General features: G+C 45.1%; 1 protein-coding gene across 5 annotated transcripts in view; it reads right to left on the bottom strand.

The window, feature by feature from the left end:
* Window positions 1–8,816: 8,816 nt before the first annotated feature.
* Window positions 8,817–23,595, bottom strand: part of kcnc2 (potassium voltage-gated channel, Shaw-related subfamily, member 2) — a gene marked incomplete at both ends in the record, with an annotated part of 99,560 nt that continues 84,781 nt past the window's right edge. Inside the window, 3 exons of one of the 5 annotated variants that reach the window (XM_079294330.1) lie at window positions 8,817–8,953; window positions 14,521–14,691; window positions 15,849–16,782. In XM_079294330.1, coding sequence (XP_079150456.1) covers window positions 8,817–8,953; window positions 14,521–14,691; window positions 15,849–16,782 — 1,242 coding nt within the window. The remainder of the gene's footprint in view (window positions 8,954–14,520; window positions 14,692–15,848; window positions 16,783–23,595) is intronic. The other 4 variants (XM_079294332.1, XM_079294331.1, XM_079294333.1 and 1 more) reach the window with 4 other exon arrangements.

Below are 23,595 nucleotides of genomic sequence, written 5' to 3'. Positions count from 1 at the left end.
CTCGTTTCCTCGAGGGCGGTTTAGCAACCACTACATTTACAAATGGAGGTTATTCTAAAGTCATTGTGTGGCTATATGTAGACAGCAGTAATAACAGAATACCTTGACTGTAGACGCAGACGAGGAACAGTATCCTCCGTAACAATATTACCACTAACAACATTAACTTTGCAGCGAGGAGTTCTAGTAAATACACACATTCATGGCGGGACAGAAGAAAGAAAAGAAAAACACACACCAGCAAGCAAACAGACAGAGAAGCTATTGTGACTCACATTACTCGATGCCGAGGCCTCTTTCCATCAAGAAGGCGAAGTGAAGTGGTCGATATTCATGTCCATGTCGTATACTGGAGTTACTTCTGTGCTTGTTGTTCGTTGCAGTTGTTTGGCAATTAGCAACACTGGAAAACAAGTAGCTAGCATTAATTCTCTCCGTTCTTGTTGGGAAAAATCTAAATTACTAATTAGTATCCGTTTAATAATTCGTGAATGTTATACATCTACCAGAGGCTCATCTCCTCTGTAGATGTTAAGGCCTGTGTCCTTGTGTGAACTTTCACTGACACTAGGTCTTCAGCAAATGTAAGAAGCAGTTGATTGCCGAAAGAACACGTCAGCTGTTTGTCCTGAATAAGAATGATAACAAACGTGTAGAAAGCGTCAATACTTACGCAGGGCAGATTTGCGATAGAAAGTGCCCTTTGTACTAGAACGAAAAAAGTGTCCAGATACGTAGATGCCTGTGTGAAACGTGAATGTGTGTGTAGCAGGTTCTCTGCTACCCGGTGGGTCTGGGGAGCACAATGATGCCAGCACACGGTGGAATGACGGTTTCAATGGTTCTTTATTGTTGTAAATAGGTGCTCTCCTGCCTCGCCTCCGCGCACACGCCGTAGGAGCTTTCCGTCCTGTCCGTTCCCCGCCTCAGTCTCTACTGTGGGATTAAATACAGCCGTGAGTGACAATCAGGATCCGTTCCAGCTGCGCCTAATTAAGTCCCTTACCGGCACCGTTCCCCGAACCACTCCCACACTCCGCCCCCTCCACAGCTGAGCCACCCACGCCCACCACCACAGTGTGTTACCTTGTGCCAGCCCACTGCATGTTGTTTACTGAGTATAAATACCAGAGACTCGGAGACAGATCTTCGAGCGGTCTTGATGTACATTCTGTATGTGAATCAACCCTGTCTCCTTCTCTGCAAAGAATAAATGTCCAATGATGAATGATTTTACACCAGTCTCGAGTGAATTTTTCTAACAGTTCTTTCAGTACATTTTTATAAGCTGACTTCCGGCTAGTCTGGCTGGTTTCACGTTTATTTAGCTGACAGTATTATCCATTCAATAACCGCATTCAACACTGTAGTACACTGTAGTAATTTAGCGCTAGTGTACTTTTTCTGAACTTCATTAACCTCACCTGGTGTCATGTTTCTTTCAACCACACCGACTAGTTTGGGGGGCACTGTTTGTCTAATATTAAGAAACGCAATCAAATGTAAGATTTCATTCAATTAAAAGGCAAAGACAATGACTCAGTGAATATGTTCTCAACGTACTACATTTTTGTTAATGTGGGTGACACGTTAATTGGGTGTGTTTGCTTTAAATCACAGTTCATGGTAGTTGGTCTGATGTGTCCAGCATCAGTGCTCCTCTGGTTGACCTCCGACCCCCCTCTGTGGGCTGATAAAAAGATACTGCATATATATCTCGATAGGAAACCGATGTTCTTCTACAGTGGACCAGATGTGTCATTACGTATGCTGCGGTGAAAAAAAACATCATTGTTTTTAATTTGGAGCTGCACCTGTTTTTTATATGACTGTCGGGGATCATTGGAATCCTACAAACCTTCAGAAACTATCATGAAATATCTTTAATGTAGCTGAAGAGAACATTTGCATAGCCTCCATCCATCCCTCTTCCTGCAGCTAAACAAAGGATGAAAACTCAAAGCTCTGGAGGAGTACACATCAGTATCCCACATACTTACAGTAGTGAAGTGGTGGACAGGATGCTGAAGGGCCGGTTTCCTGCACAGCCGATGTGTGGACTCACTTCCTGCTGCAGCTGGAGTGTCTTTACAGCTCAATCCTCGTCTCATCTCTGCCGTTTTTTTTTTTTCCCATTAGAATTGTTTTCGTTTTGTCTCCCACAGCTGACACTGATATTTACGGCCCTTGTGTGTCCCGGCACTTACCGCCCCGCGACACTACACGCTGCCCTTGTGGTTGTCAATAAGGGGCTCCATCAACGTGAGAGTAATTGGAAGCGTTTTGGAGTATGCATCGAGAACAAAGCCTGGAAAAGGAGCCCCTACTCTACCGCCTGACACACTCTGCCCGGTATCATTACGTGGCCCTAATCAGGATCTAAATGCCACAACGCAGTATGACAGCCTCACAGCCCAGCATCTTGCTTACATTTACACAGTGTGTGTATATATACAGAGGCCCATCATCGTCAGCTTTTATCCAAATATCTTGACGGGGCATCGCTGTGTAAGGATACATTTGAATCATAAGTGTCTCCAATCACAAATGGACCTCTAACTCTGTCAGTTTCATATTAGTAATCTCTGCATTTTCTGTCATGTCTTGCCAAGTTGTTTTTGTGACTTTATTTTGGGAGTTTTTGGTACTACTGGGAGGCTGTTTCTGAAAGGTTCTCTGTACGATATTCAGGGCATTTTTATAGCCGCAAAAATTGATCTAGCACCGATACCCTCTGGTTCCTCATCGGGTAAAAAGCGCTGTTGCCGTTAGCACCTGAGGTTGGAGGGGTTCGTGGAGCCTCGTGGTTTGGGCCACTGACATCGCTGCTGTATTTGACGGGTTGGGAGTGAGAACGGGTGACTAACCAGGTGGACATGTTACTTCCTGTGGATATTCATGGCCAGTAGTGAGTGAATCTTTCCCAATTTCTGTCCCAATTTCATACCAAATAATTATTGTGTGCACTATATACTGTACAGTATACGGTTTTTGAAGTACGTATAGAAGAAACCATTTCATACTCACTGTATGCATTGATTACAATGCAATGAGACAGCAAAATGTCTTTCAAGATGAAATATACATTTTTAGTTTTTTGAGATCTCTCCGGAGGCGTGTCACCATTCGGCTCTGAGTAACCCGTCATGTTCATTCTGCAATGCATTGCATTGTGGGGCCACAGTGTATAGTGTACGCAGACATCGGGTGCTTTTGTAGTATGTATACTGACTTATTATATCATATTAGTTTTGTCCCTTTGTGAGTGAACACACAAACAGTTGTTGATGACCTCCTGACCTTTCCATCAGCACCACCATCGGGCCAAATACAGCAATGAGCCTACAGAAGGTCCGAGATGTCTCGTCTGCCTTGAGGACTAACGGCAACAATAAAGAAATGATAAATGACAGAAATATATATGAACTACTGTGAGGTTGTCTTGTGTTTCACTGAGGGAGAACCAAGACGTTTAAAAACAGCCTCTGATGCAATATTCATGTCACGAATTTGGTATTTGGTATTTTGGGCAGCTGGTACTGAACACCATGCCTCCTCCCCAGGCAGGGAAGTGGAGGGTGGAGGGGGAGGGAGAAGAAGAGGGAGACAGGGGGTGGAGGGGGGGACCTGTTCTGAAAAACACACTCCCAGGTCTGGCTGTTTACATCCCTTCGGCACGTCCGTGGCTGTTTCCATGGTGACGGGAGTAAAGATAGACGGGGGATGTGTCAGAGATACAGATACGGTGCCGATCGCCGGATGTGAGTTGAAGAACGAGCAGGGCACACGGGGAAGTGCACATTATCTCAGCCGGCCGCCAGACCAATGCAGCTCGTTGTGACACTTTGTTTTCCTCTCACTCGCACATGACATCGACAGCTGCACCAGGCGTGATGCTGGGGTTTGAAACACACCTGAATAATCTGAGTAAACGATGAAGTGGTTCCAAAAAAAGAAGTCTGATTGTATAGAAGTCTATGAGAAAATGACTCTACTTCTCTCTTGATTTATTCCCTCAGTAAACATTGTAAACATGAGTTTATGTCTCAATCTCTAGTTTCAAGTCTTCTTCAATACAGCATGATGTTCATTTAGTACATTATGGTCCATTTAGAGTCAACAGACCATAAAGCAGGGGATGCTTTAGGGCGGGGCTACACGGTGACTGACAGGCTGCTAACATGGTGTTGTCCGGTCTGAGAGTTGTCTGTGTATTCTTCTTACAGCTTTAACCCTTTCAGTGTCTTTCCCCTTCAGGAAAGTTAATCATAACATTTTGGTCGGCTAACAATGTCTTATTCAGCGTTTGGTTGTCCTTAGCTCCGCCCTCTCGTGTCACTACTGGTTGCAAAAAAATGGCGACTGCCAAAATACCAAACTGAAGGCTTTAACGTGGCGCACAAACCAATGGATGACGTCACAGTGAGTCCGTCTGTTATGAGGCGGGTAACAATTCAACATATGGAATGAATAAAGTTTCCAAGAATATGTGCGATTTGAAATAGGTCTGCAAATAAATTGGTATACTGCGGGCGAAGTTCTAAGTTGCATATTAAACCGAACAGCTGGTTTGATATGCAACTTCTGATCTTAGGGACAACATAAACTAAAATAAGTTTGTCACCATGTTTCCTAAAAGTTGCACCAAGTTATTTTCAGGAAACCTTTTGTGAAATTAAAAAGAAAAACGAGTACCCATAAACGTGAGTGTTAACCAGGACCCTGCTGTGTGCAGGCTAGAAAGGCTTTCTGGATTCCTATGAATGCAGAATTATCATTTCATCAAAAACAGGAGTGCGAAAAAATACTACATCCATACAGTACATACTAGCTTGTTTGACAGCTTTGTCTGGACCTTTATTGGAGAATAGAGCTGCTCAGTTGTCATGGAGATGGTTCGGTTGTCAGCGAGCATCCTAAATATGGAGCTGCAGTCACATGATGTCTCCTGAAGGCTGAGACGGGGTTGAGAGCTGCGGAGTAAACTCGGAAGTGAACCTCGAGTTGATGTACTTTTTGTGAAGCTTTGAAGTGATTCACTACAATCTGGTGTTTGTGTTTGTAAAACAGAAGAGTCACAGCGTGTCCATGAAACACAGGTAGATACCGTTGAATAAACATGAACGCATACTTCCTCTCTCAGTTTACCCAATCAGGAAGAAGAGAGGTCAGACGAGGCAAAGAAAGAAACACTCAGTGAAAAGATAAATCGTTTATGTGACTCTCTCACATGGCATTTACCTTTACTCTATACACATTGTTTTGAACGTGATATACAGTATGTCATCTTTTTCTCTTTTTTTTACAATTTGACATAATGTTAGTTTTTTTCAGCATGCATTAGAATGCCAACAAAAAGCTCCACAAATACAGACTTCAAACTAGAATCTTCCTCACAGTAAAACATACAAAAACATGAACACGTATCAAAAAGCCGGACAGTTCTGAGGACACGATGGAGAAGCACAGCATCGGACTACCATGACTTTCACAGGTTAAGAGCAACGTACCCGACAGTAAGAGACACAAAAATACATGTTCGAGTCAAAAAAAGAAACACCTTTTTTTAATCTTCCTTTTTTTTCCAAGTTACGACGTCATCCTAAAATGACACACAAGGAAGGTACTTGTGTCGATTCAAAGAGCAAAGCAGCGTGTGAACTACACAAGGAGGATTGTGGGTACACGGTGACACTTGGCAGCCGACATGACACAGTGTGTCCTTTTCCCATCAGCTGTTTAGAGCAGCATCTTCACTTTTCCATCTCTGTTTTTAACGGGCTGCTGAAATCACAGTGTGGATCGCGCTTTTTTTTTCTTTTTTCGGGTGCTTATTGCAAATCCGGTCAGATTGTTTGGGTGCGAGAGATTGCTACTGTGCAGACGTAGCCATTCTAGAAGTCCTGCTTTAGAACTTGGTTAAACTTCTGCTACACTTTCGCTACGAAAACTTTGGAAGAATCAAGGTATGCAGTTGTTTTCTATCATTTAGCCACCGAGAGTTACGAGGAATATTTCGGTGAGGATAATTTTGGTGTGTGAGTAAAAACAAATGATCTGCAGCACAAACGCAGGGGGGGGGGGGTTGTATGTTTAAATGCACGGTGGGGGGGTTCACAGGGGAACTCTGTCTCATTGATGTTTGTGCTAACTGGAAGAGTGACGGCATTAGGTCCACTCATTTGGTCTCTGGCCTTTCAAACTGCAGTTCTGACCCTGGTGTTTTAGGATATACACACACTCACACACACACACACACACACACACATTAACGCACAGCAGAGCAATTCACCAACTGAAAATCACAGAGGGCAACAAAAGCAGAGATGACCGTACTGTCACATTTATTCAGCTTAGCACATTTGTCTCTCTATACTATATATACTGAATGTAGAATCTCATATATGAACACACTCCAGTTTTAGTGCCTCAACCGATACATCTTGATACACTTATTGCGAGGGGGGCGGGGGCACCACAGCAAGTAAAGTTGGGTGTCGCGGCCGACCACCTCCTTACTGACTCACCGTCGGCGGACAGATGTGTGGCCCAGATGTGCTGTGTCGTTGTCTTATTTACAGGAGCATTGATCTATACAGTAGGTAGTCTCTTTTAAGGATGTGTCCAGTTTGCTTTGCGCTCCCTTTCTTTTTTCTCACCTCCACCGCTCCAAAACAGGAAAGCAAAAAGAGAAATCAGGTCCAATGTTATCAAAGTCCTCCCAGGATGTCCTTTGAGTTCCTCTTCCGCTCACTGAGCCGCTGGCTGGGCGGCCGTCCGTCAATCGGGTCTGCCCAAGTCCCGCGGCAATAGGTCCTTGCACAGATGACGTTTCCCCCCCCGTCATTCAAATAGGAAATGAATGGTCTAAATAAAATAAAATACAAACACATCCCTAAATATCAGAAATGCATAATCTGTCTTTGTTGAGCATCATTTAAGAAGAACATGCCATGCACAGACTGGCTATGTTCAATATATGCACACACACACACACACACACACACACACACAAATACATAGTCAAATCTATGGTGCTCTTTCCAGAATTATAAAAGCTGTATTGAATATTGTAGTGATTGAATGGGGGTGATTCAATAATTTGAGGAGTGTTTGCTCCTTTTTTTAAATTGTTTGACTTTTTGCCGAGCCATGTGCAAAATGCATCTTACTAAGCCAGTTGCTAGGCAACCATCTGCTACTGGTGTAGACACGCTGTAGGCATGGGCGAGGCGCGTCGGTCACGTCTGCTGTCCCGCACCTGTTGGTGCACGGAGGCAATTTATGAAATACAGCAGACGGATAAATAACAGAGGTCAATACGAGACTCCGTGTGAGAAGTGTTCTGAGGGGGTTCAGGTCCGTCTGTCTGGTTCGGGGATTGGAGAGCAGTTATCAGCCCTTGGTGATGGCTGATAACAAAGTGAGGCTGTGCAGTTAAAAGAACAGAAACAAAGTTATCTATCAGGTTTTTTGTTTTTTGCAACAAACTCAATCTGCTCTTGGGGAGTAAATTTCCAAACAAATCTGATGGCACAAGATGCAAATTGCAGTTTACTAATTATACCTATATCTTGGTAATGATTAAAATGCTACAAGCAGCCCTTTCAATAGTGCCATCAAGAGTGCATGTTTCTGCAACTATACACAGGTGTCTATGTAGGATTATCGAATAACCCCCAATTTAAGTACGGCCACAATCTTAACTCATGACCAAAAAGGGTGAGAGGGTTCCGCACTGCAGCCTGACCCCCACAGCCACTCAGAAGGTTTACCTTTACCGCCTTTTCCCCTCAAGCCCCTAAGACAGAACGCTGCTCTCTGCTTGTGTGAAACCAGTAAAGACAACCTCTCTGCAGTCATCTGTGAGTAAACAACCACACAACAGGCTTTGGTGGCGCTCCATCATAGTCAAGAACAAAACATGAAGGCAACGGGGAGAAAGTTAATGGGAAATAGCAGCAGATGAGCAGAGAAAAAAAACACAAAGACAACCCACATGCAGAGAGGAACAAACGGCCAGCTGGGCTTTCTGTGTTTTCAGTCTCCTCGGTGGATTGTTGGTGAAGCCGATGGCAAAATTTGACACAATGCAAATCCTAAATCCCAACGTAATTACATTCAATAAAAAAATACCCCTTCAAATACATATAGGCTATACGTATGTGTACGTATATTTCCATAAGCTCTACCCGCAGTCGGCCTCGTCCCTTCTCCCCTCGCCACGTTGCTTGCAGACGATGGTTACAGGATGATCCATGCAAAAACAGGAGCAGGAGGCGAGGAGCGACAGACGTGTGCGAGCAGTCCTCCCTCTCGACGGCCATCCCTCCCAAAAAATAGAAGTAGACAAAGCGAAGGACACCAGTCCCAGTTGTGTGAGGATAAAACAAAATGACATCTCTCTTTCTCTTTTTGGAAGCATGTCCTTTTTCAAAAGGTATCTAAATATAGCAACATCTGATATCCCTGATTATTTTACGTGTCCTTGATTAGATGTTATGACTGCTACTTCTGGAGCCACCAGTCTGAGTTCTTTTATTGCACTAAATTGAACTAAAGGGGACTCCGAGTGACCTAGGAGGACTGACAAGTTAGCTAAGCACATCAATCTTCAAGAAGGGGGGGGGGGGGGGGGGCTGAGTTGCTCAGGCTAGCCCGAGCCACTAACAGCAGTCCTACAAAGTTAAGTACTTATCCACTAGTCACAACACCTCGAAGTTCAGATGTAGCACCAAAGGGCAGTGGTTAGTTTGTGGGGTTGTTTCAGGCCAAAGCGGGCTCCTCCAGGGGGGGGGGGGGGGGGACTGGACGTCTCACAGGATGGAGGGGATAGGGGAGCGGGAGCGCCGCAGCGGGCAGGGCGATCCGTAGGGCGAGTTCACAGGAGACAACCTCAGGGTGTTCCCAGCCATGCCCGCTATGTTGTTTAAGCTCCGGGACTTCTCATAGCCTTCGGATGAGAGGGGTGGGGGCGCGACAGAGAGGTGGTGGTGGTGGTGGTGCAGGACATGAACACACACACAGGCAGGCAGGCGGGCAGGCAACGATCCGAGTCCGAGCCAGCCGAGTGAACCGGTACAAGACAGGAGACAGAGCAGTGGTAACATACTGTATGGTGAGAGCATGCACAGCAACATTTCCTGACAGTGAGGCGCATTGGAGTCTGTGAAAGGCAAAATGTTTCGTAGCTGGAGCTGCTCTAGAGGGACAAATAACCTCATTGGCTGGTACTTGGGGATAAATTAAAGTAATCTCGGACACAGCTAATATCGAGGAAAATTGTATCCTTTAAAGATAGCTACGCTGTTTTAGTCTTCGCTGTCAAAGTAGGCGGCTTAATCTGAGTGGAACAAAACCCGTCTGCATCAGCCTTCTAGTTGTAAGTCTGAGTCGAGCTATGACTCACTCATCATTCAGCAAAAAACGTCAACAAACCAGTGGGAAAATGGCTGGAAAGCAACCGTTGCTGGCAGTTACATTTCAATACAATCCAATGTTAGAATGTCAAAAGGATCTATTGGCGGATAGCCAAGACACCTTAAACTAAGAATCGTGTTTTCGTTGACCTTATAATCAGCCCTTCATATCTACAACGGGGAGGGGCTGATTCAGCTGGTTGCACACTGCAACCACGCCACTAGATGGCGCTAAATCCTAAACACTGCTCCTTGAATTCCAGTCAATTCAACTAATCTCCCCAAAAAAGCAGCTACATACCATTTTCTTGGAATGGATCAGTCATTGATGTGATTCGTCACATCTGTGCTTTTCCTGCTGTGACAGTATGTGTTCTTTTTTAAACCCTGCTTCAGTGACTGTGCCCAGAGATTTCATGACATTGTAACGAGATCCATAAACACAGCACAGCTACTGGCTTAATGCTGCGTTCATGCCATGTTGGATGGAAAATCTTCCTGTTATTCCATCTTGGGAGCTTTCATTATTCAAAGATACCCCGTTGCTAGCATTGTAGTCACAGCAGAGAAAAGGGGAATTAAGCTAATTAGCTGATCTCATTGTGATACATGTAGCTTGTAAACAAGTGGAACCAGATACAAACAAAAACAGTGGGGCTACTTTTAGCTGATTTGATTGTGTAATATTGGATTATATTTAGGGGAAACCTCAGCAAAGTTACCTTCGCCTTGTTGACACTTCTGTAGTTTTTTTTAACCACGTGGGTTGTTGAAGTCCCCAATATGGTAAGGAACAGAATTATAACGGAGAGGCTTGTATTTAATGATTTGACATGATTTGACGTTAGCCTCACTAAAATATCTGCCTGGCATATTGTTTAGATGGATTTACTGGCCTATAGCTAGCAAGGTAAGCTAGCTAGCTAACATGCTGAAGTTCCAACACGATGAATATCATGATAATGAATGAATCCGCAGGAACTCTACCTTTTAGAAATGCCTATGTGATTAAAATTACAGTCGGCCAGAGTTCAGTGTGGAACCCTTTACTCGAATACAATATGTTGTTATCCTTAAAAGGGTTAAATAAGAGAATCATATAAGCGGTCATATATCTCATGGCATCATCATTTGTATTCAGAAATTGTTTAAAGATTGTAAATCTCAGTAATGTCTAATACATGGTGATAACTTTAATAACAGAGCGCTGCAGGGACAACATGTTTTTTTAGACCAACAGGAAGTTAGCATCGCACTGGTTCCCTCCAGATTATTACAGAAAACAAGCTTTATGACACTTAGATGTTCTGTTCAGTAAGATAAATGAACAACACTTCAATGATGTGTAAAAGCATCAATCAGTAGACAGAGTTAGCGTTAGCTATAAACTAACTACAACATGGTCATATGAGGGCGAGTAGCCTACACACAACTGGACAATGAGGGCGGACTAGTCGGCCTGATGAAGTTTTATAGTATCATTCAGCCACTTGTTGGCCTTTGTCTTGTATTTTTTAAGACACGAAAAAAGCATCAGAATTCACGAGGGGTATTTACTGATATATTTTATGTCATAGAATGAAACATTGAAATGTCTTAAGCTTCTGTTAACTACAGACCTTATTTAAGGCATCTAACCAATATTCCGTTTACAAATTCATTTCCAGGTTTTACGACTCATTCCTGCAGCACTCTAGCTGCAAGCAAAGTTGTGGTTCCTTCTTATTTAAGGTAAGACAGAAAGCTTTTTTGTTCTCTAACCTATGTGTGCTGTGACTGAATTGTGATAGACGTGCTAAAGTAAAACATTGTACAGCGGGCACCCCCCAAATTACCATTGTGTATTTCACAGACTGTATAACAGTCATATCTAATAAGACCACCAACAGGCACATCATGTATCAAATATAACTGTTTATGCATGTTTAAATTCAGGTTTTAGCCTGTACGTACTGATGATGACGAGGATAAGAGACCTTCATTTTTGATTCTTAAATCATCTGTACGTATTCACACAACAGCTCAAACTTCTCAAAAATTGCAGCATGTGAGCCACGCCGGCGCAAAAAATAAACAAGCAAGCCCAAGCAGCCAGATCATTAATGGAGCATGCCGATCGGCTGGCGTGAACATTGATGAGGAGCAGCTAATGGAAACGTGGCCTCATTACCATACCGCACGCGGCACCATTTGTTTCGCCAAGGCTATCTCAGAGCCAGAATGAGCAGGTGGAACAAAGAGCAGCCTGCGTCTATGCCAACAGGTAGCGGGGGATTAGAAAGGGACCCGATGTTTTATGCATTAGCCGTCAGTGTGTTGCGGCAAAAAGCGACTGAAGCAGCGGAGACCAAGGCACAGCTGTTCGGCCGCCCACCTCGAGCAAACGAGACTGGCGAGGGGCTCTGCTGTGACAGAGACCACCATGATGTGCTCCCTAGAGGATCTGGACCACATGCAAAGTGGTCTAAACTGCTAGGCTATCGAAGTACCCAGCGTGGAAATCATTAATACCTTGTTTTAATTTTGTCCGTACATTGCGGGACAAAAAGTAAACCTTCTCTTACGAAATAGTAGCTGACATTCAATTGAACGTAATCTTTGATTCGCAGTGTCACTCCAATGGTATGATAGCATTGATTTGCCCGCTATAGAGTGAGTGCAGTAGCACTGTGAGGCTACAGAGTAATAACACTGAGAGCCTCCTAGAGAGACAGTTAACTTCTGATAGGAAGCAATTAGCCAAGGCTTACGTTTCCACATTACAGTCCAGATTAACACTCAAATGTCTCAAAAAGCTTGAGATAAACTGGAGGCATTAACCTACCAAACATGCTTTAGGCCTCGCGTGGCGTCTGAATATTATTTTAGTGCAGTTGAATGGAGGCTGCAACCAAAAGTATTTCATAGAAATACTGTCTTTTGTGATTTTCTATTGAACAAGCTGCCACACGACCTCAATTCCACGGCATGAGTGGCTCAGTTCATGCATTTTAGTTCATGACCTTTTCTGCCTTTTGAAACCACACGGAACAGCGACAGGACTTTGTGGTAATTTCGGCCAATGTGGACTTCACAATGACCTTTAGCTTGGGTCAAAGTGTTTGGAAGGTCAAGCCCTTTCTGAGTCTGACCTTTCCACTGATGCAATTCTACATGACCAACAGGCAAATCATCTGGACTAATCTGACATCGTCCAGTGATATCTCTAATTGTAAACGATGTGGACTGTTTCAAAATCTTGTCAAGCTTTAGGGTGAGCCTACAAAGGTTCAACAATCAGAACCAAGAATCAGGGCCGGGGTCAACTCATAATGTTTGACTTGGGCAAATCGACTTCTTCATTGACATATCAAATTTAAATTTTCAGTGGCAGCATTAAATAAAGGGCTTGGAATTGCATGTTAATACTATAAAAGAATATATGCAACCTAGTCACCAAAACATTTTGAGATAGTTTGTATCTACAAACCACGGGATATGTTAAATCACGATGTTTCTGAACCAAAAATACATTTCACAAACACATTTTTTATCAGCCTCGTATCACCCCTTGCAGATACGCTTATCGCTACGTGGTTAACGTTGTGAAACTATTTTTTAGGTATAGACAACAAAACTACTTAGCAAATGCAGGGTTGGTAATCTTGAGAAACTTACAAGAGTACGCTAATGATCCAACCTAATAACCCAGCACAGTGTTGCCAACTCTTTTCCAATGAAAGTAGCTAGCAGCACGAGCTCCGAAAGTTGCTAGATCTTGAAAGAAAGTCGCCAAGTTAGCAACACTGACCCTTACATAGTCCCTTCAGGCCTCCCTCCAAAGCCACTCCCCCAAAAATCACTATGAGCGTAAACAACAAACTATTGTTGGAACTCAAAGATGTTAAGATAGCAGCTTGTGGATTTGTTCCATGGATTGCTGTTATCATATTTTAAGAATTTCAATTTTGTGAAGATTACCTACCCTATCTTTAAGGTTAGAAAATGGTAAAATGTTAAAATGGTAATGGAACCATGTAACTAGGGTAGATAAATAACAACCGCCGTTATCGCCGTCATACAACCGCTATCGTTTCTTATACTCCTCACTCTACCACCTAACTCTTAATAACGCCCGCTGGATATATGACCGAATGCATAAATGTCCGACGCCAAAATTCTTTCCTGGCGACTGGGCTGATATGTTTAACAGGTCTGATATGTCAGATAAACACTTCCACGGTCAGCAAGTATAGCAGTCTATTATTTGATTTGAATGTAAATAATTCCACTGTATTAGCTGGTGATTAGCTAAAACTAATTTTTAGAAGCAACAAAATGCATTTTCCAATGTTACAAATGAAGAAGTCAAAACATTTATGAGTTAGGATTAAAATCTATTTTTGACCATTTAAATTCCTCCGATTGTGAGATACTGGAAACATCTGCTGGTGTACCATCACCTTAGGGGCGGATGATACACTTGGCAATTTCTTTGGGAGGTACAGATGGGCAATGAAACCTGGCAACAGCGAAATCAGTGAGACGCGGGGTCGGAAATGTATTCAAGTGTTTCCAGGCAACAGAAAAACATGAAGAAATTGTGATGAAAGCAACAGTCCTGAGTCAACCGCATGGATGCTGTCGCCCCTCAGAACTGCCGAAAAAAGTGGTGCTGCGCGTCAGTGCTGAGGGCCGCGGCAGCAGATCCACAGGTTACGTTACCTGAGCCGACTAGGCCAGAACAAACAGCCCCCCCCCTCTCCAGGGATGGCGGTGTCCCAGTCACTAAGGATACGGATCAGCTGATGAGGATTTTCACTGATTGTCTTAAAACATGTGTAGCTCTGACAATTGTATTCCTATGGTAAAACATACATATAAAGCATATTCCACACATACTGAAAATAGCGGCCACACGAAAACCTAACCCTGACTAGTACGTGATGACTAATGAGTGAAAAATGATTAAGTGTCAATGCACAATAGCAAGCATGATTTTCAGAATGATTCTGAAACTAATGTTAGTTTTTTTTCCCAAACAGACATATAATGAATGAATCAATGTGTGACATATTCATTAAAGGTCAATGAAAACCAGTAGAGTTCCACATGCAGTTACCTGTTTTTCGCATCCCTCCGTCTGCAGGGCAGCTGTAGTCACTAGCAGCGAGCAGGAAGCATGTCCCCCCGCTTGGCCGGTCCTGTTCCCGGGTGCTGGACCTTCGCATGGGGACCCTCTCCTCTGGAGACATGGTCAGGTCGCTGCCCCCGCTGCAGTCTGCTGACAGAACTGTGAGAAAAGAAATGGGTCAGGTTAGAGATCAGAAATATTCTGGCTGGGCTTTGGTTATTTATTTATTTTATATATTTTATAAATCTAAACGTCTACGTTCATACACTTTTCAATTCTACTATTCTGACATAACAGAAGAGTTTCAGATTTGAATCCTGAGCTTATAACAAAAAAAGGCAAAAGAAATGAACTTACCTTAACGGGACATACTAAATAATTAGGTAATATGATAGTTATAGATTGTTTTAATCACATCCCTCCCTTCTTACATATAAGTTGCTGTGGAATTTAAAGTCTAGCATTTAACCTTGTGCAACTTTAATGTCAGTAACAGTTCTCTAGTAACAGCAATATCTGGATGTACTTGTGGGACGGCTATATGCCATACTTAAAGAAAAGGAGTCGGGTTCAGGTCTGTTGTCATTACATCAATCATTACAATAATGGAGACCAGTGTCCCATTATCTTCCCATTGAAGAGGAAAGTAACTTGCAGACTGTGTATTTGAAATTACCTCTGAGGATTAAACCAGATTGATTCTGTTTGTGCATTCAGTTGAGCCGTGATTCATTGTATGCTCATTGAATGTAAGGTTCTGAGACCTAATAAACAGATACACTGCAGAAGAGCCCATAGGGTGCGCCTACCCTCAAGAGTGTCTGCTCTAGAATTCAAAGAAAGCCGATGTACGGAGGTCGACACTAATTTCCGTCAATATGAGCTGTGTAAGAGTAAATTACTGATGTGCGCCTGGAGGGGAAAAACAGCCATCTACGGTCTGAGCAGCGAATTAACAATCCCTGCTGCTAGAAAAACTTGGACACAAGGACTCTGACTTCTTATTAGCATAAGCCGTTTCACACAGCCGTCTCCTACTCGCAGTACCTTGTGCATCGCCTTCCTCGTCACTGTGGCAGCCAGAGATGAAGGCTGCGAGGCAAGAGACCTCAGTTGTCTGTGAGGGAGCTGCTGTGGTGACAGCGAGTCTCCGGGGGAAAACCATTTATAGTCTCAAGGGGGAGTCTGTCAAATGGACACATATTTCTACCTGAGAGGAGGTCTTGTTGCTGTCACTACATATAAAACACCACTCGGTGTAACCTCTACTTCAATACCGAGGTGTGGCTGCTCATGATCTTTTGATCGAGTCTTACCTGAGCGGTTGTGTTCTAGCACCCTGCTCCCTTTGACGTGGCACAGGTCACCTTGAGTGCTGTTGCAGGTGGTGTTGAGATCTGCTTTGCAGTATATGGGGGACCCTCCCTGCACCACCTGAGGGATGTGTTTCTTCCTCTTCTTGGGCAGCTTCTGCTTGGCCATGGCCAGGGAGTAGTACATCCCAAAGTTATTGACGATAACGGGCACAGGCATGGCTATCGTTAGCACGCCCGACAGGGCGCACAGTGCGCCAACGACCATGCCCGACCAGGTCTCTGGATACATGTCGCCATAGCCCAGTGTCGTCATGGTTACCACGGCCCACCAGAAGCCAATGGGGATGTTCTTGAACTTGGTGTGGTTGCTACCGGTAGGGTCGTTGGGCTTCGCACCGATTCGTTCGGCGTAGTAGATCATGGTGGCGAAAATTAGCACTCCCAATGCCAGGAAGATGATGAGCAGCAGGAATTCATTGGTGCTGGCCCGTAATGTGTGACCCAGCACCCTTAGCCCCACGAAATGGCGCGTGAGCTTGAAGATGCGCAGGATACGAACAAAGCGCACCACCCTGAGGAAACCCAACACATCCTTGGCGGCCTTTGAGGAAAGGCCACTCAGCCCCACCTCCAAGTAGAAAGGCAGGATAGCCACAAAGTCGATGATGTTGAGAACACTCTTAACAAACTCCAACTTGACCGGGCAGAAGGTCACACGCACCAGGAACTCGATGGTGAACCAGAAGACGCAAACGCCCTCCACGTAGGTGAGCGCGGGGTCAGTTTCTATTTCGTACTGCGGGCCTGAGTCCGGCACGCTGCTGTTCCGCATCAGTTCCGTCTTGTTGATGATGGTGTTGAAAGCCTCGTGAGTCTCCAAGCAGAAGGTGGTGATGGAGACCAAGATGAAGAACAAAGATGCAAAGGCTATAAACTACAGGAGAGGAGAAGAGAAAAACACACGTTACCATCAATGCACCCCTTACATTTCAAATGGTTTGAACCTATACACCGGCTGAGGAGTTATACACCGTGATAAATCAATTCATTTACTCTTGAGAAAGAGAGAGGACTCAGACAAGTTTAATTAACTTGCATCAAGTTGAATGCACTCCAGAGAGAGGAGCAATCTATTAGCAAGACCAACAAATAAACACACACTTCCCCCTTGTTCCTGGTGGGACTGTAACACGGGAATGCAGATGAAGTCAGATTTAATTTACTGCTGCTGGTATGTTGGGCTGTTGGCAGCAAAGCAGGGAGAAAAGTGGTTAAAAGCAGACATCAGACTTCAGAATCAGTGGGGAATTGGGAATAGGTGGTTATTTTTGTTTCCTATAGCATTTTAAGTGATGCCACATCTCCTTGTAGTTGCATTGCATGTGATGTTGGGGTGTTGTACTGTACTCGGTTTTTAAATCATGCATGTGACCCCTAATAATGAAGTGATTTATAGGTGAGACTCCACATCACAGGTTGCAAATGTGTGCTTGTTGTGAACGGGTCGATTACAAAATGTTTCGTTTCAGAGTCTTGAAGAATTCAAATGGAACTAAAAGCAGAGGTAAAGGTAATAAAAGAGAAACTATAATCACCACCTCATGGTTGCATGCCTCCTCCAACCAGTGAAGTTGCAGTTTGCATCCATGGTTGCCCAAATTGTCATCACTTCAGCATTTTATTCATTTGAGTGAAACTGTCATAATTATCGTATAAATTCTTGAGTTATGGCCAAAAACCTGTTTTGTGAGGTCATAGTGACCTTGGAGCACTAAATGCTAATCAGTTCATCCCTGAGTCCAGGTCGATGCTTGTGCCAACTTTGAAAAAAAATCCCTCTGGGCGTTCCTGAGATAAGAATGGACGAATGTGCGAAAACCCCCAAATTGACCAAAATTCTGAGCAATGACAGTTGCACAGTTACATGTCCACCTTCTTTAACCTCCAACGCTGTGATACTTTTTGTGACTCAATAGAGAACAAGACAAAGTCAGGTAGGGATGAGGACATTGAATAGTCCTCTTGGGTGCTTTTTAGTAACACTTATTCATATTTACTGCCAACGTGAAGGAATGCATGGACAAAAGGACTTCACATTAGTACACAATATACACATTAGTGGTGTAAGGGTTCACGGATCGGATCACACCTCACGGTTCGGATCACTTGTGAACCGCTGATCTATTGAATATTTTTTAGTTTTTTTTACAGTGTAATCATCATATAGTGTATAATAAAGTTTTACTGCTGCTGTTCCTTTTCAAGTAACAAGTCCCCGAATATCAATGCAAAGTGTCAGTGAACAGATATAAAACAGTAGTGTGTTCACATCAGTTGCGGGCCGTGCATTTTATACCTGGGCCTTCACTGCTGATGCCACAGCTACGGTTGTTATTTGTTTCGTGTAAAAATGAAACTCAACACCTATAAATACACCAATTGCAGAGTGCAGATACATAAATACGCCGAGAGTGTCTCCTCTCTTCTCTGACTGCAGCTGGGACTGCGGTGCGAGGCTACTGTGAGACTGAGTGCTTTGGGGCGGCTCACGACAGCACCTGCTGCTCGTTCACGACAGTGCAGAACGTACGTGCTTTCACATGCCTCAACATCCTTTCTCCGAGGAGCTAGACGGAGCAGATTCACACACACACACACACACACACACACACACACACACACACGCACCCTGCTATGCTCCTTCTCCACCTTCTACCTCCCACAGTCCATCCACTGGTGCGCTCTGCCCACTGAGCACCTGAAGAAGCCGTTTTTTTTTGGATCGCATGACTCACAACACTCTCAAAATATCATTGCCACTATTTGGGTCACCGTGCTCATGAACTGTTTGCGTGCATTCACTCTGCTGCCGTTAGCACGCTCTTTCCTCACATACCATATATATTGTATGGCAGTGGCGGGCCGTGCATTTTATACCTGGGCCTTCAGTGCTGTCCTACTACACTTGAACCACCTAATAACCTCATTATGACGCCACAGCTCCGGTTATTATTTGTTTCTTGGGGTGTAACAATACACGTATTCGTATTAAACCGTTCGGTACGAGGCTTACGAACCGAACAATACGTTTGAATAATACTAGGGCATTTGGAAAATGCAGAAGCTTAAATTGTGGGAAATATAATGTTTTCGGTGGACTGCGCTCACGTAACAGACAACGGACTGTGTGACCTTTTGAACCCGGAACAATAACAAAAAACAGCTGAGGCCCTGCACGTGTCTTCAGGGAGGCTAAGCTAAGCTAGTTTAGCGGGGAAACAACAGCGGCACACAATCTACGAACTCTCCCCACAGCGTTTAGCTGTTCCTACTGATTCAGACAGGCTGAAGCAATCGACACATAATCCCCATTTAGAGGGGACGACTGTTGGCCGTAACCAAACATTTCTACTCTCACAAACTGTGAATACATTCAGTTGGCCTGGGCCACTGCAGTAATAAAGGCGTTGTTAGAGAGCACAGCACATAAATCAACAGTCCGTAGCAGTGCAAAATAGCTACAGCTGAAAACTTTATTTTTTAGCTGCGAACAGCAGCTCTATAGTTCACTCTCATGGTCCGTACAATCGCCCCAACCTTCGTCGCCCTAGGACCCTGGAGGTCAAGTGTGTGGGTGTGAAGGTGTGAGTTTGTGCTCAACTTCTAAACAGATTCACGTACCAAGGCCAGACTCGTGAACCCTCCGGCATCGACGTAGGTGGCATCATTGGTCTCAGCAGAAAAGTCCTTTTTCATTCGTGATGGTTTGCCCGCCCTTGAGCCACGCCTCCTTTCATAACTCATGAACCATTCCTCGTAGCCACTTGTTGGAGGTGTGTGAATGCATGCGTCACATTGTTTATGTCAGGATCCCTGTCAGACCAGACACCTCCCATGGCCACACAGCTGCAGCTACTTCAGCTAATCACCTCCTGCAGCCTGACACACCAGACTCAGGGCCCACTAACGATTCCCCTGTCTCTATATAAGCTCTGGTCCTGCAGTCTGGGGTTGTCAGGTCGTACCGTCTTTCACCCGCTTCAACCCCGTGGCATCCTCTGCCCTCCTTGTGTTAAACGGATTACACACCGCCGCTCTGCCCTCCGTGGTGTTTACGGACTACACCCGTGACAGTTTAGCTTTCTTCAATTTTGACATAAACATCCAAGTCATATTTACTACTGAAGAGCATTGATTTCCCTGGAAGCTCTGATATCTCCACGCTCACTAATCCCTCAAAAATTAAAAAATATGGATGCTTCAGAACCAAGGTCTGACACTCCGCGTCATGAAACCCACATTTAATGGATATAGTGCAATAATAACAATGTATGGTTTCAAGCCTGTACATAACCAACTCCAGTAAAACCATCTTGAGCTGCCCCACGACGTGAATGCTCACAAGTTGCGACTCTTTTGCATCTCTATACTTTGTGTACTTATCTTACTTATCTGTCTACTTACAACTAAATATTCGCAGCAATTCAAGACGTTGGCTGAAACGAGCAGCGGGACAACCTGAGCCGCTTCCTCTGGCTGCTCGGATGCTGCGCCCGCTAATGACGACCAACCGCCGTCTCGTAATTAGCCGTAAATTTGTTGTATTTGTGTCTGCCGAGTAAGGATATATTAACCCTCCCCCCCCCCCTGAATCATGTCATGTTAAACACACCGTACACCACATCGAACTAACATGCAGGTGCACACACTGACACCCCCTGTCAACACACACACACAGCCTCACAGGGGTTATTTATGACAAACATTAAAAATGCAAAGGTGCTACTCTACTCAACTCTTCTCGACATCCTGATTTCCAGAACACACACACACACACACACACACCCTGTACTTTTATAAATGGCTCTTTGAAGGCAATGCAGGGCGGATGTAGTGCAGACGGTTCATCTCTGAACAATGCAGATCAAATTTGGCCCAAACAATCGGCCCGTTTTCATTACGGTCAGACTGTGACGAAGGACGACCTCAGACGGGTTTCGGAGAAGCAGCGGAGCAGGAACCGCACTACGCCCGTTGCGGAAGAGGACGGCAGTCAGCTGCTCGCGGACTAATATTAACGGCGTGAAGGAAGTGAAAAGGCTTGAACGAGCTAGGCGGCGCGAAATGACGGCCGTGTCTGTAAATAGATTAGTTTAAGTTGCTGTTCGGAGTTTGACTCTCAAGACTGTGTGCGTGCAAACAACCAGTAAGTAGATGTAAAGTTTGGTGTTAGGCTAATGTAGTTATAAGTGTTATATTGTGTAATTTGCACGGCAAGCTATTCTGATAGTTAGTAGCTCGTTCCTTGTTTGCTAATTGGTGGCTGTAGGAGTCCCGGACCTGTTTATCACTGCCTGTATTCTGTCCTTGTATGTCCTAATTAGAAACCAATGTTGTATAGAGGTATTTACTAATTATTATTTCATGTATGTCTGTTTCAGAACCACACACAATTGCTTGTTTGACTATTGTCAGTAAACCTCTCAAAAGGAACCTCTTGTCTGGAGTGCATTCTGATCGATGCCCCCTGGTGGCCACAACGTTTAATGAACCACAGTAACAATATACAGTCCTTTCCCAGTCAATACAACAAATGGTCCTTCGAGCCGGATCAGAGTGGTCACCGTGGGATTGATTAAAGATGTTTCCATATCAGCAGAGGACTTCACGTCCTGCAGACGCCCGTCCCCGCCGAGAGACACGGCCACCAGCCTGGATGGAAGATTGCGCTGTGCTGCCTTACTACAGCGAGGAGAATTTTCCGGAGAGAAACGCCAGGATGACGCCTCTCACATCTCCCCGGCTAGATGAGGACTGGAGTGCTGCGCAGGGAGCGGCAGCTCAATATCCCTTCCAGCCTGAGTATACAGACACACTTTTCCAGAGTACGCCTGCCTCTCATCGACGGAGGCCTGCAGCAGAAACGGCGCCAGAGATCCTTGAAGCCCTCCACAGGCTGATGGAAGACAATCACAGGTTGCAGCAACAGATGTCGGACATACACAGGCGACTCCCTGACCCACCACTGCCGCCACAGAGAGCCCCCTCTCTTTCACAGACGTCTGAGCCCCCTCAGCAGCACGTCGTGCAGGCTGATAACACGTACCGCCCTCTCTCATTCCCCTCACCTGTGCAAGCTAGCAGTCACACTCTGCCTCCAGTGGATAATGATGACTGGCCACTGCCACCACCCCCTGTAACAGAAGATGTTGTTTACCAGCCACAACCACCACCACAGGACCTTGTGTCAGAGCTCACAATGCCGCTGAGAGACATGTGGACGAGACGTCAGGTGCAGTCTTTCTGTGGCCCAGAGCCAGTTTATCCTGTTTCCCGGATGCATACACCAGAGTATTGTGAACCTTATACCCGACCAAGGAGGGAGTCACTGCCCAGCAAGCCGTTACCCTCCCACCACAAGGAGACTGTGTACCGTGGTCCTACGCCCAAAATCCCTGTATTCACTAAAGGAGATCCTAGGGAGTTTGCTCGGCTTAAGGTTGCCCTGGAGAACCTGCTGCCTGAGGATGCTACAGAGCACTTTAAATATCAGATCCTGGTAGACCACCTGAAGTATGAGGAGGCACTGCTCATAGCGGACTCCTACACCAACTCGTTGCAGCCCTACACTGACACGATGGCTAGCCTCATTGAAAACTATGGCCAGCCGCACCAGTTAGCTCTCAGAAAAATCGCTGACCTGATGGATGCCCCGAACATCGCACGTGGAGACACCTGTGGGTTCAAGCAGTTTGCACTGCGATTGAGAGCACTAGTTGGTATGTTAGATCAGCTTGGGGACAGTGGACATACTGAGCTCCACTGTGGGTCACATGTGACACGGCTGTTGTCCAAGCTGCCTCAGGATATGCGTGCTGAGTTCAAGAGGTTCCTGTACCCGATGCGTGTTACCATCCCCAACCTCTTCCACTTTTCAGACTGGCTCGACTATGAGCTGAAGATTCAAGAGACTGTGTACGATTCACTGTACAGAGAGGATAAGAGCAAATCAGGACCACGGCCAGAGAATTACTGCGACAGGAGCAAGAGTGGCAGGAGCACCAGCATCCTGCACACTACAGACCAGCCTGAGAGCTCACCAGCAGCAGTGAAGCCACCCCTAAGTGCCAAGCAGCCAGATAGGACGCCATACTGCCACTACTGCTTAAACACGCAGCACTTTCTCGACCAGGGTGTAAGCTTTGCACAGCTGACAGTGGAACAAAAAACAGCCTGGATCAAGATCAACAAAAGATGCTGGAGATGCGGCCGCTCGCACCAGGCTGCACAGTGCCGCCTCAAATTTACGTGTCAGAAGTGTAAGGGGAAGCATCTGCAAGTTCTGCACGATGTGAATATAAAACCTGCAGCTGAGAATACGTCCTGCCTTGTCAGCACAACCAATGACGTACTGTACTTGGACAGACGGTCCGGGTGCAGCCAAGTCCTACTCAAAGTAAGTAAGGTGTTGCTGCGCAATGGTGAGCACACCTTAGAGACACATGCCATCCTGGATGATGGGTCGGAGTGGACCATTCTCCTTCCAGCAGCCGCGCAGAGACTTAAGCTATCTGGTGAGCCAGAGGATTTGGTTCTCAGAACTTCTTTCTCCTCTCACAAGGAGCTCTTGCTCGTTCTCATTCAACACAGCTGGCAAGATGATTCACAGTTAACATTAAAACCTTCAATTCGTTTTTGTTTGTTTTCAGCATTGTGTCACCATGCCTGAGTTGAATGCGTTCATATC

The sequence above is a fragment of the Melanostigma gelatinosum genome (genome assembly GCF_949748355.1).
Source record: "Melanostigma gelatinosum genome assembly, chromosome: 22".
Taxonomy (NCBI): Eukaryota; Metazoa; Chordata; class Actinopteri; order Perciformes; family Zoarcidae; genus Melanostigma; species Melanostigma gelatinosum.
The sequence above is the reverse complement of the archived record's forward strand: the minus strand, read 5'-3'. Positions and strand labels throughout refer to the sequence as shown.